This window comes from Vanessa tameamea, chromosome 3 (genome assembly GCF_037043105.1).
Source record: "Vanessa tameamea isolate UH-Manoa-2023 chromosome 3, ilVanTame1 primary haplotype, whole genome shotgun sequence".
Lineage (NCBI taxonomy): Eukaryota > Metazoa > Arthropoda > Insecta > Lepidoptera > Nymphalidae > Vanessa > Vanessa tameamea.
The window spans coordinates 5033915-5053862 of NC_087311.1; the positions used below are offsets into that span (position 1 = coordinate 5033915).

The 19948-nt window shown below is 31.2% G+C and overlaps 1 protein-coding gene across 8 annotated transcripts in view; it reads right to left on the reverse strand.

The window, feature by feature from the left end:
• The window catches only part of Otopla (Otopetrin-like a), a 48370-nt gene that overhangs the window by 17384 nt on the left and 11038 nt on the right, over positions 1-19948 (reverse strand). The window contains exon 1 of one of the 8 annotated variants that reach the window (XM_064217252.1): positions 16755-16954. The exons of 1 other annotated variant lie outside the window; for it this stretch is intronic. Coding sequence is in view for 6 of the 7 variants with exons in the window: in XM_064217231.1 (XP_064073301.1) it covers positions 13565-13762 (198 nt within the window). In the remaining variant the exon portion in view is untranslated. Of the gene's footprint in view, positions 1-13564; positions 13813-16754; positions 16955-19948 lie in introns of those variants that run through there. 6 more of the 8 variants (XM_064217231.1, XM_064217238.1, XM_064217229.1 and 3 more) reach the window with 6 other exon arrangements.

Genomic DNA, 19948 nt, shown 5'->3' on the forward strand with positions numbered 1-19948 from the left:
ATTCGGTTGCTAATTAGTATATAGATAATCATTAAATACTTCATGTAATGTTTTAATAAGTAAAAACTAGTCAATGAATATTTTTTAATCACGAAATCGTTCGACGACTTTTTAGGTTCCGTACCCGAAGGGTAAAACAAGACTCTATCACTAATACTGCGCTGCAGTCTATCCGTCTGTCACCAGGCTGTATTTCATGAATAGTGATAGTTATTTTTTAGTTCTAATACCTAGGGTACCTATTAATTTAAAAAAAAAAAAACATTGTCAAATATCATAAAATTTTTTAAGATTAATAAAGGACATCAGAATAATTTAAAATTAAATTTATCGAATAAATGTCGCATGAAGTCGAAGTTTTAATATGGACCGAAATAATTTTCAAAGATTAAACAGTCTGACGTTATATATAAGACAGGGAAACTGTTAAGAGCAGGAGCCGCCGCGGAAAAAGCTGAACGGGACGAACAATGCAAATATTTGTCTCCTATTCCAAATTGTGTCTTTGATCTATTTGCAGTTGAAACACTTGAATCTCGGTGTAGTAGTATAAGAACCTTTATTAAAAGTATAACGCTTCGTCTTATTGCCTCCACTGCTGATCTTTGATCGAATTTCGACCAATGAACGACCACTAGTGATTATTATTTTTAGAATAAAACTTGTATAAAGAGTGGGCACGATGATAACCCCATAGACCTGCAACAAATCGACGAATCTTTAACTTTCACGTGACTAGGCTGCGTATACCGTTGAGCTAAGGAGGTTTTAACGACAGTGACAAAGCTAATTATAAATTGACTACCTGATCGACACTAATAGAGATAGGTAAATACATTAGCGCTTTAACGGTACTAAATGCAAATATCGTTCCGAAATCTATTGACGATCAAACAAACCTGTTGTAAAGCGAGAATAGCTCTTTATATGTTTTAATTTTTACCTAAAATTATTTCTTATAGTTATTTGATCTATGGTACACAAAATTATGAAATGGTTAATATTTTAAGATTACTGTATATTATTTCAATAACATATTAACTTACTCCCTTTTAAAAATTTAACAAAAAATATATTCTAAGGTCTAGCTTATAAGCCTTCTTCTGAAGTCCTCGGTTTTAATTCGGGTAAAAAGAAGTACACTGCGACAGCAGTTAGGAAGTTAACATTCTTTAACCTCCCATTTTGGAAAGCATATAATTCCGTTGCCAGGCATAGCTGATCTCCAGTCGATTTGATCTACTGTCCACCCATAGTAAGAAAATAGAGACTGCACTTGTATTAATGCACATATATGTGCTATAAAACTCCCCGAGTAATTGACTAATATGTGAGACCATCGTGTTCGAAATTTGGTAAGTTACTTTATATATATTATTATCATCAGCCAACATTTCAGCGCAATTGGTTTGTGCAACTTGTTGAATATCATTTACAAGATATAAGCCAGATTGGCAAACAAGGGAAGGCAAATTAAAGCTAGTAAAGTTGAAATATCATCTTTTTTGTTTAAAAAATTCTAATGCTTAATAACATCAATAGCATAACGGTGAATATCCCAGCAAAGTACAATTCGCAGGTTCGATCCTGTTCTCTTAAGCTATATTTGTGCTATCACTTCTAACACTGATCTCTGAGATTTGGATTATTATGACAACAAATAGTATCTAAATTTAATCAAAGACGTCCATCATTTACTACTTTTTATGTAGTTCAATTCCTATTAAGGTATTCTCTTGATTTGGACGAATAGATAGAAACAATCATAAGGTCACAAAAGAGAAATGCCTATGTTATTATTGTAATATATATAATCGGATTCAAGGGTTCTTAAAAGATTAAAAGGATTAAATCGTTTTCTATGTTTAATCAAAGTTAAAAAATAAATCAATAAATAGTTTAGATATTATAGAGCATAGAAGAGAATCGACAACAATACAAAATAAAAAACAAACCGATATCATGAACCATATCAGATGAAATATCATTTCAGAGCTTATTGTAAACAAACACAATATTAACATTCAACAAAAGCATAAAAAGATTGAGGCTAATTAAAAAACACAACACTTTTCTAATTCCAGCGACGGTATAAATGTTTTGAACAGAAAAGCGGACAGAATGTTTTTACTGAGAGAAACGGCAGTATTATCTGAGGAAATACTGGGACAGACCCATCCGACTCATGTGGGACTACACCGTATATGGTATAATTGCGACGTGCAGACACTGAAATGACGTTAAATGCTGTTGATTTTAAAGATCCATTTATCTTCCTTGCCATATTTATATATAAATCTTCTGTACGTTACATACACAAGTACAGTTTGAACTGCTTCAACACGGTTGGTCTGATTTCTATGATTGTTACCTTTGTGACCTTTGTTACCTAGTTTAGATTGGACCTGCTAGATGGCGCTTCTATCGAAAAATGAATAAAATTCGTTATTTCACTCGGACTAAATCGAGAGGGGTGGCTTTTTTAAATATTCATATAACAGTATATATATCAGAACAGATTAATCTAGTTATACTTCGTGTTTGTGATATATATACACACATATATATCTACATATATCACGAACACGATGATCTCCTATATTTCTGCAATACCAAACACGGAATTGACACAATAATATTTCTTTGAATGCTGGTACTTACCGTGTACTCGCACGCCTAGCACAGTACAATCGATAGAGTGAAACCGGGCTATTAGGTCACTGGACTATTACATGCAGAAATTAAATTCGCTTATAGTTTTTAATTTATGGAATAGGAGTCAAGGCGAGTGAAACATGATATACAGGGATACCGCTCAAAGAATTTAATTGAGCAAGCCATATGTTTGCGTTTGTGACAGCGTAAATGGCTAAAATGAAGCTTAGAGGAATTAGGAACACACGTTATAAATTATGTCCTTATGATCAGAGATGAATGATTTTGGCCACTGCGGCAAATCTCAAAGGAACCTATCTAACTACGCAGGTCATTTAACTGAGCACAAGCGTGTGCAAAACCACAGGTGCACTCGGCTCGTATATTTCTTGCCTCTCACAATCGGATGGAATAGTAACGTTTGGAGATGGATTAATCGCAAGACCTTTACGTGCCTTTCGAGGTACAAAAGTTTACCAACTTCCAAACTTTAGGATTCTACTAAGAATTTCTTGACTGAAAAACTCAAAGACATTTTACTCGCCCGGCGCGGAGTTTAAATTGAATGTGGGTAGTACACACATAGCAATACTTTGCACTATTCCGGTTTGAATATTGTGATACCATGTATAAGGACAGGCACAAGGGGCGAATTGACGAGGGGCATTTTGGGGTCTAAGAAGTGGTTTGTATTTACGGTTCAAATATGAGTGACATACAAAGATATTTCGCTTAGCCGTCTATTTCGTTCATGTGACGTAAAATATGTAAGAGGAAATTCAGTCTTGTGCAATTTCCAGGAAATCCATTAAATTCACTTAATTTAAAGTAATCAAAATATTTAAGTGTATATGTTACAATTATTATAGTAAATTAAATTTATGTATTTTTTTTGTATTAAGCGAGTAGGATGCAAATTTAGTATCCGTAGGTTAGAGCAAAGTAACGTAACGTAAGCTTACTATATCTATGTAAAAGAAACGTTCAAAATTAAAGTTTGAAGGTCTCCGGTTAAGATCATCATGACTTCCTCATATATTTTAATTTTAATAATAAAAATAAAAGTACATTAAAAAATATTTTATATTTTTCCTTCACTAAATATGATTTTTTTTATTATCAATTGAAGTGCAATAAAACCATATGAAGATACCGATTTCGAATAATGAAGTCCATAAATGGATTTAACAAAATTTTATAAAATGAATCGGATATCAATTTATTAATATTCAACTTTTAAAAATGTTTATCAAGGTTAATTTAGGTAACGATTGCATGAACTTCGTTAGTTGAGTTAAATAATAATGGAAAACAATTGTACTAAAAATTATGTTGTAATCTATACACACTCATACACACATACAAACACACACAAAGACAGCGAGTGAATGATGATGATGATGATGACGTAAGTAGCATTAATTGTCAATCGTGTTAAAGTACTTACTGATATTCGACGAATTAACTTTTATAAATAAATAAATATAAATAAATATTGGACAACATCACATACATTACTCTGATCCCAATTTAAGTAGCTAAAGCACTTGTGTTATGGAAATCAGAAGTAACGACGGTACCACAAACACCCAGACCCAAGACATAGAAAACTAATGAACTTTTTCTACATCTACTCGGCCGGGAATCGAACCCGGGACCTCGGAGTGGCGTACCCATGAAAACCGGTGTACACACTACTCGACCACGGAGGTCGTCAAAACTTTTACCTAGATACTTTTTTAACAATTGAATTTAATCAACAACAGAAAACTTATATTTATTAGATATTACACGCATCTTACGTTACAGTTCGCAATTAAAATCTAATGAAGGTCAATGAGGCAAAAAATATACTTAATATTTTATAAAGAAACAAACTGCGTGGTCAAGTTAACTTTCCTACGGCATTACGAATTCTAGGTTAATTTATATGGCACAGATACTTTAAATGCGTTTTTATTGTTGTTTCGATTGACATTGTAGACTTTCGGATCCCAAGCCCATTTAAGGTCAAGACATCAAAAGATTTACAAGAATTAAAAGGTATGCGGTGACTGTATCTGTATTCTATTCCAACCGACGGAATAATGATAAATAAACCTTACATTATTTTATTCAATGCGTTTTCTTCAACTCGGCTGAATTATTTACTAAAAACAGTTGTTGATTCATATATATCTTTATTTATTTATTTAATACAACATTATTACACTTATCACCTTGATCATTGAAGTTTAAAATTTCAATTATCGATATCGTGTCAATTCAGTATTTTATTTTTGTCTTTATTAGGCCTGTAGTTGGAATGAGCTATACGATTATATGTAGATATGTTTAATGACTTCTTCAGATTCATTTCCCATCATCCATTCAAAAGCCTTGCTTGGACAGGCATCAACAGGTGTCTTATTGTCATTATGGCACGTGTAGCTCTATTCCTGAACAATACGCACGATATCGATTTTGTAGTTACATAAATTATTTCATTTAAAATTCATACGTTAAAATGTATCACGTTCTTAATATAATCAACACGGCTTAAAAAAATAATCTTTGTAAATTGTAATCATAAAAATAAAAGCATCCCAGCTGCTTACAAACATAAACAAAATGAAACATATTTCAAAACATTTGCTAAAGCACAATGAAAAATAAGCTTTTTAAGAACACCTGTGGCAGACTAGTAAAATTCTCGTTAGTATATTTTCGTCTACTTTATGACTAAGCACTAAAGTTAAAACTAATAAAAACATAAAGAACGGCATAACGAAATTGGGTCAAGTGAAGTAACAGCCATTAGACTTCGTATCGTAAACACACTGAACGCCCACAGTCCGATACCTCGTGGACTGTTGACTGACTATCAACAGGTAAATCCTCAATTGATTTATGTTCATTAAACTATGCTTACATAATTCTATACAAGAGAAATAGAGCGTGCGTTGTACCTGGTATTTGAAATATTTGTATATCGTATATTTTGTACATTGTTGTTACAAATTTATTTGTAGGAACTATTTGAATCGCGATAGAGAGAGATAAGGCTGTTGAAGAAGACCCGGGAATAATGGTAATCGTAAAATAAATAAAATTGTCTACCAAACTACTATTATAAATTATAAAAATGTACTTCGAAGTAAAAGTGTTTTATTACCGCTACTAATATAAAAGAGCTTATTTATTTAAAACATGCTATGTAGACACACGAATAGTTCAAAGTTATGTAAAGTACGAAATGCCACAATGTATATTTGAGCTACTTGCCGGTTCTTTTCGGTAGAATCTACATTTCAAACCCGTGGTGGCTTTACTTTTAATATAGTTATATAAAACGATGACTCAAAAGCCTACTTAAATAAAGTACATTTTGATTTTGATACTTAATAACTAAATGTAAACCAAAATAAATTTTTGTTTCGATTTGGCGACTTTAAGAAAGGCTAAAACAACCATTGTTAATAGTAAATTTCAACGTAATTTACGGACGCGATTTTTTTTTAAATCAACATACAATAATCGTTTGTTTATGTAATTATACAGAAATAGCAGTAATTAACGGTTTTAATTAAATGTTTTGACATAAATTTAAATTCAAGAATCTTTATCTGAAGATACATAAACCAGTTTTAAAGTAACAATGATAAATAATCTCAAGTATACTTTGGGGTTGAAAGATTAATCTTTCAACCCCAAAGTATATAAAACTCGATACTAGAATTTGCGTATCCAGTAATACATATTTAGATGTGTACATTTATTTGAAATATCACATAACATTCTAACAACGATACTAGTTATATAATATTGCTTTTATTTAGTTTCAAATGTTATATTCTCAAAAAATAAAACCTTGGCGTCAACCAAAACACAACGCATTTTTTCATTGTCCATAGGAGAGATGGAAAAATAGCAAAGTATAAAAGAACTGTTCTTTAAAAGAGACAAATGTTTCTGGGTACACCTTGGTAACGTAAGCTAGACAATCGTCATTGTACAAAACGTTTTCTGTGTGGACTTGCCGAGAGATAAAACATCATCGTAACAATTTACACTTCATTCTTGAGCTGTAAATATTACCATACAAATTTACATTCCACAAAATACATTTTTTATATACTAGGGCATATAAGTAGGGCAAACGGCGACCTAACAACAACGTAGAGAAGAATCTCTCATAAGAAATATCGATTTACATCGAAAATGCGTCACCAAACCTGACCAACACCCTATGATTCTGCGTCAGTTGAGATTGTAGTTACACTGGCTCACTCCCCTTCGAACCGGAATTCAACAATACTATGCATTGCTATTAGAGAATTATAATGCATGATAGGCTTCAAATATAATGGGGTTTTTTTAAATTCTGCAAGCCCCCCGGTGTTGCAGATGTCCATGGGCGGTGGTAGTCACTTTCCATCAGGTGAGCCTCCTGCTCGTTTGCCACCTCTAAAATAAAAAAAAAAATAAAAAAAGAGAAATGTTGAAACCGATTACAGCGATATGCTATTTTAATACGTGTCGTACACACTTTAAATTATAATTATTGTTGTAACGTCGTGCATTCGTTCCAAACATTTGATGATCGTTTTTTTTTAAATTTTATTTTTTTAAATTTTTTTTTAAATATTTGAAACGAGATATTATCATGTTTTTTATTTTTATTTGGTGGAGCTCGATATTCCGACATTATCTACGAATGTCTTGTTCACGACTCTCGTAAACAAGACATTGTGATGCTAGTTTGTTTAATTTAATAACTGCACTAATTATGAAGCCAACAAAAATAATTATGAAATGTTTGATTTTAACCAATGAGAAACTCTTCCATTGCTGTTAATTAGATGCTCCCTCAATTAATCCAATTATATCATATTACAAATAACAATACTTTCGTTTCGAAAGTTTGAGTAACTTTCAAAGATAAAAAATCATCTACATACGTTTTCGTTTTGTTCTTTCTTGTAATTAGAAATATACGAAAATATGTTTATCGCTTCCCGTACACTAACAACGGTTGCTTAATAATAAATATACAAAATGTTTATTAATTATTCCTGTAAGCGAACGGTTTATTTTTGGCGTTGTTTATAACGTGCCTTCCAGTGAGCTGATTGAGGCTATCCTTCTAATTTTTCACGCCATTTGAAACCAGTCCATTGAAAATTAGTACAAAGTCACTTTAGTAATAAAATTTCGAAGCGTTAAAAATATATTTATATACATACATATTAGTCTATATAATATACCTTGTTATTAGTTAGTTTTCTCTTTAATCCATACTAATATTATAAATGTGAAAGTAACTCTTTCTGTTTGTCTGTTGCTCTTTCACGCCAAACTATTTGATTTGAAGCAAGCTTTAACTCCAAGGATAAACATATGCTAAAGCGAAAATCTATACAATACTTAAACCTTTTTAAAACAATATTAATATTAAACTTGTACTTATAAATCTATACATTTATATAATTTGTAATAGAAACAAAACTAAATTCGTCGTTAAAATTTAGCTGTCACGTCCACCCCAGCTAGACTACTAAAAAAAAACGAATTTAAATTAAAAAAAAACTTTGCTCAGCGCAGCGAGATTGCAGCTAAAAGCAACTTCCGATGTAATTTCTCTCAGTAACATAAACATAGCTTCTACTTATAGAGTTTGTTTGAGGCTCTCAAACAGCCTGTTGCTTGGTCAAAGCTTACCTTCTTCATTATAATTTACATGCGTTTATTTCACGGTCGAGCTTGTAATATTTTAACTCCAACCTCATTGAATTAAAATTTAACAGATTGCATCATTTTTAATTAACGCCTTCATTTAAAAATATTACAAAATCAAAACAATTTACGTCAATTATGTTTCTTTTTTTATTGAAGTTATTTTTGTCGAAAATTATGTTTATCGAAATTATTGATGTCGAAGAAAACGATTTAATTTTATTCGTATAAATAAAGTAAGTATCGAAAAATATAAACGTTATTTATAAACGTTAGACGTTGCTTAACGCGAGTTTCAAATAAAATTAAATACTAATTTCCTTTTCTCTCATTATTATTTTTATATTCGTAAGAAAAGGACACAGTATCACTTAATCACATAAAATGTTAATTTTGATTAAGATATGATTCATTGAAGTAGGCTCCAAAAGCACGTTCGAATCGACATGTAACAGTATTTAATTAAATGTATAACTACCACCAGTTCGGAAGGTAGACTATCGAGAAGAACCGGCAAAACTCAGTAACTTCTCTTTTCCACCATTTTAATTACTGTATGTATATATATATAAATAAAGTACATTCAAAATTATATAATATATCTTTCCTGGAATTTAACAAATACAAAGCCCATGCTTTTTATCATTAAAATATGGTCTTATTAAATAGTAGCATTTATCAATGTTTTTTGACACGATTAAATTTATAAAAAAGTCAAAAGCCAAGTGAAATCCATAAACCTATAGGTAATTTGTTAAAGGGGATATAATGTTACTCATACGAGAAAAAGGACCTTCTATTGATAGTTAAGTGAGCAACACATATTACTACATCCTACAATATATTTATAGATATAGTATTCTATATATAACAAGACGTGGTTAATTCACACAAAATGGTTAGTTTATCTATACCATAATATAATAAATGCCAAAGTAACTCTGTCCGTCTGTCCGTTCCTCTTTCAAACCACCTAATTTACCACCAAAATTAATTTGATTAAATTTTGTATGAACCAATTTTAAACTACAAGGAAGGAAATAGACTACATTTTATAACTAAAACCTGACGTTCATCGCCTAAAACGCGAACGAAGCCAAGGATGACAAATAGTCTATTATATATATACCTAAGTATACTATTATTAGCTCACTCTTGTATACAGAAATACTTTATTTTCGAAAATAAATTCATACGCTAACAGTAAAGTAGGTTTACATATAATTTTATCATATGTCTACTAATATTTATTTTCAAAAAGAAAGCTTTCGTATATGAGAAAGTGGTTTGTGTAATAATATAGTACACAGCTTAGATAATGCCTGCAAATAATTTTCTCCAACTCAAAGCCCGCCTTTGCTTATTAGAGCAGCGTAATATGTTTATCGCTTCTAATTTTCCGCTTGCTAATTCTGGTTGCGCCTACGATGAGGAACGATCAATATTATCTCTAAGTAACAACACATTTTTATTATTAATGGGTTACCATTTAAAATCTTTTTTTTTCTGGTATAGGTTGGCGGACGAGTTTATGGGCCATCTGATGGTAAGTGGTCACCACCGCCCATAGATAATGGCACTGTAAAAATATTAACCATTCCTTACATCGGCAATGCGCCACCAACCTTGGGAACTAAGATGTTATGTCCCTTGTGCCTGCAGTTTCACTGTCTTGCTCACCATTCAAACCGGAACACAACAATACAAAGTAATGCTGTTTGGCGGTAGAATATCTGATGAGAAGGTGGTACCCAGACGGGCAAAGCCCTACCACTAAGTATATTAAAGTCGTTGGTAAAGCTTATGAGACAAGTCTCGAAATCCTGACTTCAAACCCAGGACCAGTTAAACATAAAAAAATAGTTTTATTACCAAAAAAATATATTTTACTAGCAGCTTGAAGATAGGAAATTGGAATACACTAGCGTGCCTGGAAAGTACGCAAAGCCGTTAACGGCCTGAACTCTCTCCGGCTGTATCAGTTCATCATCCTATCGGATTATGAGCGAAGGTTACAGAGACAACGACAGTGTTTTACGCACCTGTGGTTGTCCACAGTTGTTGTTATCTGCTGTACACTGTGTGTTGGTTAGTATCCTTTTGACTTATTAAAATAATTAAAATGTGATAAGGCTTTGTGCCAACTCGTCTAGGTTGATATCAACCAATCAAACGCCAAACAGTATTAGTTAGTATTGTTAAAAAGAACATAACATTAGACACAAATTAGTTCTCAAGGTTATGTGCACATTGGTGATGTGGGGATGGTGTAATATTTCTCACATGGCCAATGTTTATGGGCGGCTATGAACATTTACCAAGATAGTCAATTTAGCAATCTGCCAACTTGTTTGAATAAAAAATGAGGAGGAAACCATCTGGCTATCATTACATAACATTATGCCTAAGAGCGATATATTTTATGCCTAAAAACGGAACTCTAATGTTCAACTGAAATATTAATCTTTTCATTTTGCCCGTTTTATTACCCAAATCAAAATTAAAATAAACTTTGTACGAGTAAAGTCGTACTTAAGAACTTACGTAAGTACTTTTGAATCGTTCACAAGTTAAATTAATCGTACACATTTTAGAGACTACTGAGAAAAACTACAATCGACTAAGTCTATAAAGGAATTTTTAAATATACATTTATTAATTATTTACAAATGAATTATTCCCAATACCCACCAACCATGCCTTCACAGTCATTCCGTAGTTCTACCTTCAAAGGTAAAATAATAAACATAATTACATGAACTTTAAGTCAAGTAATCTATCATTTTTATTAACAATTTGCTTTTATGTCAAGTGTCTTCGAGACAAAAATCTGAATTTTTCATTAATAGTTTATTGAAACAACTTTAACATCATAAATCATACCGCGCACATTTTCATTTGATATTAATGAGACCATAAATAGATTCTTAAACATTTAATGATATTTTTTCTTGTACATAAGAATTATGATCATATTCTTTGAATGTTTGTCGGATATTATTTTATTTTCAAAATATTTATTGTCAAAATCCATTGCATAATTTTCTAATCCATCAATCTATACGCTAATTGCTAGCGGTTCATCATAGTTTATTACTGACTGGCAAATGAGGCGCCTGATGGAAGTGGTCACCTACGACACTGAGATATTGGCGCTGTAAGAAATATTCAGCATACCTCACATCGCCAATGCACCACCAACCATAGGAACTAAAGAATTTTCCTTGTACCTGCTACACTGGCTCGTCCTTTAAACCAGAACACAAGAATACTAAGTATTGCGGTTTGGATTACTGCTTAAAATAAGTGATGAGTGGGTGGTACCTACCCAACAGGCCACAAAACCTTACCACCTAGTAAATTAAAATACAAACGACAAGAACAAATATAAAAAATGAAATTACATTATATTGTATAGTTGTTATGTTACAATAAAAAACGTATAAAATTATTTCGCATTCTGCCCATTTTTTACTTTAAAAATATTATAATGTTACTTAAAAAAGGTTGGTTTTTAAAACTTGAGACCTACATAATCATTATTTAAAATGTATGTGGATTGTGGAACTATCATCACCGCGACCTCGTTTGCGTTGAAACTTGCAAACTAAAAAGATATAAAAAAAGTAAATTTTTGGTATGAAAATGTACCCCTCCAGGAATGGAGTAAGGACTAGCGCCTCCTTTCCTTCTAAAAGTTTGGAGATATCCTCAATATGTTTTACTTCATTACGAATCACGAAATTAATTTAAAACAAAAATTCAGAAAATGAAAATTGAGTTAGCTCGGATTTTAAGCCGCAACCTTCGGTTAATATTCACGTGTAACCACGAGAACATTGATACCTAATTATGTATGGAAAATACTTTTTCCTTACGTTATACTGTACTTAATTAACTTCCTGTTTTGAAATTGTAATTTGTCTGTAACACACATTTAGTGTTTTCCTAGTGCGAACTAAAATGAATGAAGCTACGATTACATAATTACACATTATAATTAATTTAATTTTGTAAATTAAGAACGTTTAGGACTCTAAAAGAACTATTTATTTAATACCACATGCAAACCTGCGATATATCAAGTGGACAATTGACATGTCAAAATATATGTCCTAGTAACCCTTTTACAAGCAGGAATTAAATTTATTTTACACGTTGAACTCCTAAGCCAGCACGATGTAAAACAGGTAGATAACATGAAAAAAGCCTGATATTTTCTTTTAAAAACGATCTCAAATACACTTTTACTTTTTTTGATTACTTTTTTGTTTTTTTTTTTAAATCTTGACGTGATCTTTGACGAAGGTTTTCTATCGTAGATATTTTGAATGATTTGTAAAAAATTCATATGTAATTTTATAATTCCTATTTGTCATATTATAACGTAGATTGTTTGTAAAAGGATTTATAACAAAGGAATTCGTGCTAGAAAATTTTCTAAGGACATCTACAAATAAACGACAGTTTCATCGTCCGATACACGCGGTGATCTCATCGACTCGTAGTTCGTATTCAAACGAAGCTATTACAATTCTCGGATATGACATATCCCTTGTCGTAATTCAGTTACTCCATCTCATGTGAACAAAATCTAATTTCAGTTCGAGACTCAATATTTAGGTCGCGAATTTAGATAAATAATTCGATGGTGACGGAAGATTTATACATTAGCTGAATTTCTCCTTAAAACTATATTAATAATTGTAGATCGATGACGTAATTAAAGGTTTAAAATACTACGTTCCAATTTCACAAGGACCACCGGAAGCCTCGTCCCGAATGAGGTCATCGTAAAAGATGGCCCATTGAACCAAAATATGTAAAGCTTTTCTATCATTTTGTAGTAAGATACAAAAATACTGTGATATTTTAAAAGTTAAGAGAACGTACATATTATTATTAAAAAAAGGAAAGAACTAATACGTCTTGTATATTTTTTATAACTGAGGTATATACTTAAATATGTTTAAAACGACTTTATATATTTTCTTGGCTTTGTGCAAGTTTGTAATTTACTTACGTAAATTATCTTAAATTCATACGATCGCTACTACAAGATTACTTTGACATTTGGGAGTAACGACAAAATTACGCACTACGTGGTAGCGGATGTCAAGGCTTCGGGTGGGAAAACAGGCTCTATCACATTTAGTTTGGGTCGTTTTTTGACTGCACAAAGTAGGTCACCAACCTTTTGACACTGAAATTCAGTCACGGTGGCCGTGTTATCTACGGTCGATTCGGAAAACGTGACGCCGCGTCGAGCGCGGCGTACGTCGTCCGCCAGGGCGCAAGCGTGGTCGGCTTGCTTCGGCGCGCGGCCAGACGCGCTCGCGGGCCGAGACTGGCGTGTTCGCGCGTTTTCCCTCCCGCGCTTTCCCACTGGCATGCGCACATCAAGCCTGCATTGTTCTGCAAATAGCGGCGAGGGCTGGGCCGCTATTCAACCGTGCGTCTTTCTGAGCCAGCGATACACTGAACTGTTGCCACGGCACTAAAGATGTGCGCGGACAACTTCGTTTTGTTGGTCGAAACAGTAATTTAACCAACTACTTACGCAATCGCAGGTAGCCTTTAAAATGTGCGAAGGTACCTTTTATTTATTTAACTTTGTTTTTTCTTATTATATTTTATTTACCTACATAGTTATCTGCCAAATTATTAACTATTCTCTACACCTTCTCTTCACCTAAGAATTACAAATACCTAACAAGTTAAGCACAACTCAGTATATACATTTTTTTTACTAGCCTTCAGTTATTATCATTCATAAAATTCAATCGAATTTCGAATTGCAGTACTTATCGTAAAACAATTTTTAATATTGTATAAACTTACCTCGTGAAAATCGTAAGATATAACACAAAAAAAAAAAAACAATTAAAAAGCCGTAATAAATCCAATGACCTAGTTAAGCTTTCTCTCACATAGTACGCGTTTGTTACGAGTAGAAATTGTCCAGCTATTTCAAGAACGCATAAAGATTAAAGTCGGTATAAACAGTCAACAGTGGCCACATCACAAATGTCGATCGTCGACAAACAATTCGTTTCCGAGTACAGAGCAGTATACATGCCCTCGTTTCAAACATACTAATGTTCTCAAATCCGGAAATCATGCAGATACTTATATGTAAAAAGGTTTATTGAAAAAAACTATTTTGGTTACATCAAAGGCAATTGGAATACCCGAAATGTTTCCAGACTAACCTACAGAAGAAATATCAACCCCTAGGGGAGGAATATGCAGAAACGCTTAAATACATATCTATTCATTTTTAATTAGTAGCCCAAAAATAAATATTCATGTTTCTAACTTAAAAATGATGAACTTCCATACAAATTTTCAAGCCCTATTTCACCCCGTTAGGGTTTGAATTTCCAAAATTCCTTTCTTAGTGGGCGTTTACTTAATAAAACGATCCTACTCACTAAATTTCAAGGCACTAACTTTAATAGTTTATGCTCGGCGATGATGAATCAGTCAGTCAGGACTTGATATTTTATATATATAGATTAGACAATTATACTATAACAAATATATTTTTTTTTAAGATCTTACTTGTGACATATTTACATAATGGGTTTTGATTGATTTAGAAATTTAAAAAAAAAAATTGGAAATACAAAGTATAAGTTTTTGTATATTTCGAGGCAAAAATTGATAAAAATAATATGTATTTAGTACATAAACGATAATATAACATATTAATAAAACATCAATACGCCCGGTCGTAACCATGTCAACCAGCTATTTTTACGAAAATTTACCACAGATACAAACCAAAGAAACGTTCATTGAATATTTTATTTACCTTCTATCACTAAGCAAAAATCCTTATTTGCTATAGTAACCAATCATAAATCGTGCTCGAGGCGTATCATATTATTTTATCATCAAACATTTTTGTTAGATTCCATATCGTATACTCGTTCTTTTTTTAAATATTTTTATAACAAACAAAGCAATGGCATCAAAGGTTAAAGAACAATCACAGTAATTACATGAAAATATATTAAAGTTGTTATCACTTAGGCACAGCGCTCACTGAAAAATTATGAATATAAAATAGATTCAAAGAGAAATAGCGGCTCACTAACAATACTGAGGCCGGCCAGATTCAAGCCTTTTAATTAAAACTTTATCTCGAAAATAGGTCGTCATATAATTATTTTTTTCTGTAAGCCGATTCAATTATCTAAATCATTTACTAGACAAACATTTAATTAAAAAAAATATAAGGGTTTAATAAGGCTCATAACACAATAAGTAGTAAATGTACTATTCGCTAAAAAATCCTTAAATTAATCTATTAATTATTGTTTGCATTAAAATGCAAGTGCATGCAGGGATATGTATGTGGTTTTATCTTTCTTAATTTAAAAGTAACATTAAGAAACCGTGATTATATATACGTATATACAACCATTATTATCGGCGAGTACAAAGTTATAGGCCAGGGACTAGCGAGCAAAATATAATGCATTATTCGATTAAAGACATCGTAATAGAACAAGGAAATATAAGTTGCCAGATTGTTGAAAACGAAACCTTCGTATAAATTTAAGTATTTAATTATGATAAATTTATTAATTATATCTCGTCGAAAATTATATTATATCTCGTGCCTTGTGAAAATTAAATTTTAAATCACACTAAATCAGATCTCGTTTTTTTTTATTTATAAGGTACAAAAGAAAAACTAGCAATATGACGAAATTTATCGAAAAAAAAGTGTGCATTTTGGTAATAAAACTCTACGTCATCAATACATTAATAAAAATTGATAATATTATGAAACAAAACGTATAGATTGATTACAAAATTAAAATAATTAAATGAGGATGAGTTAATCAAAAAACTATGATTAAATGAGATGGGAGTACGCTCCGTGAAATGTCAGAGGCATGTTTTCAGCCTCCTTGTACTTTTTGATTTTAGAATAAATGTGATAATTTACCCCCGAAGCAAATTTTACTGAATAATTAATTACACTAATTTAAAGCACATAAACACGGCACGTATCAATTAACTCCATCAAATCGATTCGTATTGTTCTGAACTTTAGTCCCTTTCATTACGAACTACGAGCTAATCTTTAACCGAAATGCTCGCTAGATCCCTAACTATATTCAAATTTATTAATGGGCCGGTAGTATTCTGTTTATCTAGATATATATGCAATTCAAAACAAATACTTATAAATAATTTAAATTAAATTATATTACTATGTTATTATTGCTCAGTATGAATGAAGTATTTAATATAACTTAATAAAATAATAATTACGAAACTTAAATAATTTTTTTAATAGAAATAGTAGTAAGTCAGGATTAGTAAACATTTAAGAAACCTGTAAAACTAGTACTAGTGTAACTCACATTTTTGTCAGCGGTTCGTTACTCCGATCCGTATTAAAAACACAAATATTCTTCACTGCAAATAATACAAAATTCACGCTTAATTTCGAAGCAGCAACTGCATGTTATTTATACACAAATAAGTCGTAACATTGTTCATATTATTTAATAACAAACACGTACTAGAAACACGGTCGTGTTACAACGCAGCATGTTTATGAGAGCTTCGGAGCATTTAACTTTGAGCTTACTCATGTTTTTGTTGGAGAGAGCGAGACGGATTAAAAAACAACGTTAACTTTCGGCTAAACTCGGCTTCTTCCGCGTGGCGTTGCCTTTTAAGTCTAGACGCTAGTAACACATGGATAGGTTTAACGTATGTTTTTTTTTTATAACCTTACAGAATTTATTAGTAAATGAGGAAAACATTCTTAAACGTTTTAAAAAGTATGATAAATTATAATTATTTTATATATAATCAATTGATTATCCCAACTAAATTAACCAATATATAGACATATTTTATGTTATTATTATTTCTTAGATTAATACCTTAATACATTTTATTGATGTTACATTTTTGATGACAAAATACATAGTATTTTTCAATTTTATAATATATAATTTTATTTTATTTTACAAATAAACAATTTTAAAATGAAAAATAAATTGTACATAATTATCCACACTAGTGTTATCGATCGTAAGACGTAATAGCACCATAGGAAACAGATGGGGGCGGCGAGTGTGGGGTTCCGAATGTCCCATAGTTTCGTAATGCACGTCACAATCGCCCATAAATAAAACACGAACTAAAGAAGTATGACATCCTACAAAAAGTATTCATTCAATCGTGTAGAAACACAAATGTATGGGATTCTTTTCAGTCATTTTAGTCATAGTATTTTCTCACGTCTTTGGGGAAACATATTAAAAGATTACTTAATATGATTTAGAACTTTGGCCCTGCAATGCAATTCAGTAAAAAATCGCTTCATATTTCACAGCTGTAATCGAAATCGAAAACCGATTTACTGTGATACGCTATTTTAATCATATATGATATGATTATTATAATCAGTGTCGCAAATCACTTTCGACATATTACGATCATGTGTCTGCGGTGAGTTGTGAGTTTGTTCTTAAAGAATAGCTCTATAGAGCCTAAGCCTTGACAATCTTCTACTTCTAATGTAACATAGAAGACAACGAATAGTATTAAAAATCATGTTCATTGAAGTTACACCGACGACATCATTTTTTTTTTTATATTTTAATTTAATCATTATTAACAATATCTACCAGCGGTGTCTACTCTTGCACCTGTCCTCTTAAGTGTGTGAAATTAAGGCGCAGGTGCGATCCCTAATTATCTCTTAATTTCTTACCAACATTACGTATCATTAAAACAACATCGAAATAACTACAGGGTTTTATAATTGTATTCAATTTGCAATTTGTATGCTATGTATAATCCATAATTAAAATATTCTTTAAATTTAAATACGTTACATCCTTTTCGTATCTGATTATACATTATAATATTCAATGTGTATAGCCAAATATTTATGATGGGAAATAAAATATATTTTATATGCTTAAGAAAATATAACAAATCGAACTATTTACTAAGTGATAGGACAACTTATCGGAATGATGCAAAGCTTTTGCCGTTGCGTCGTGAGACATTATCTTAGATCTGTGTTTTAAGGCCATTTTCCAGTTAAAGCATTGACCGATGTCGGCAGATAGACAAACAAATGCAATCTCGAAGCGTGTGCACGTCTACTAATGTTTACGTGAGCGGCTGTCATAACAGTAGCTTTATAACTTGTCCATATAAATTATTTTTCTTTATTTTTTTTTCTAACTGTAGCTATTATATTGAACACGCGACAAATAATTACAATTTTAAAGATTAACACAACCATACACGCTATTAGAACGTTAATTTTTAATCTGTGTTATTTAATTGTTAATATTTTAATTGTGTTGAAAAAATATTGTCTAAACTTTTAAAAGGTTTTAATGGTATATTTATTATTATTATTGGTATAAAATATTATGCCAAATAAAATATGTCATGCATTTGTTTTAAAGTAGTCTAGTTATACGTGAGAAATATAACAATGGATCAACAAATTCTCAACCCATTTAGTTTAGGTCGTTGTTTTTACAGAGCGTCATTGGCGCCATTAAAACAAAAAAGTTTTAGTATGTTTGGAACCGACATGAGACTCACAGATTCTTAAACCTTTTGTATATAAGATTTTAAATTAACATGGTTATTTTTTTTACTAACAGTATTTAATCTCGACTCGTGAACAAGACATTCGTAGATAATGTCGAAATATCGAGCTCCACCAAATAAAAATAAAAAACATGGTAAATATCCCGTTTTAAATACTTTTGTATATAGTTTTATGAGGTTTTATGTATTACTTGAACATTAATAATTATTACGTAATATGCACTAAGTAAAAACTTTATTTACATAAGAATTATTAATAATATTAAATTATTAATTATTTACATAATAATTACACAAATACGAATTAAAAATAGTTACAGTTTGAAATATTATATTGGTGACTATATTGGTAACAAACTAGGAAATATAAAGAAAATAATTAAGAATGAAACACTTGCGTTACTTTATACAAAAATTAACGTCTAATTACACGTTTATCATGAACATTTTTGGTATAAATTAAAAGATAATTTGCCTGAACAATTTTTTACTTTAATTTATTATTCTCGTTTAGTGATAATTTTCAATAAAAACCCAACGGAAAACTCATTATCTCTTTCAGCGAAACATTAATATGCTAATAGCACATGTACGTTATACATAATGGTATATTTTTACCACATAACTCTAATGTAAATAATGACAATCTATTTTGGGAGATATGACCAGTTTAGTGTCAAATTATGGAATTTAATATAACACTGTACAGTTTAGTTAGCTGCATATTTACACATACAGATTATAAAGCTACTCGGTAAGAACTAATATTTTTTCTGTAATTCCTTTCTTGCCGTTTCTTCTCGGTAGAAAACACATTCCGAAACGGTGGTAGCGCATAATTCAATAATAGTTGTAAAAGTACTTGAATTTTAGATTTTGAATGATTTTTGCTTCGTGATTGACTGTATGAAGAAGTTCTTGTCTTCAATTTTATGGAGTTTATAATACCAAGCTACTCCATGCG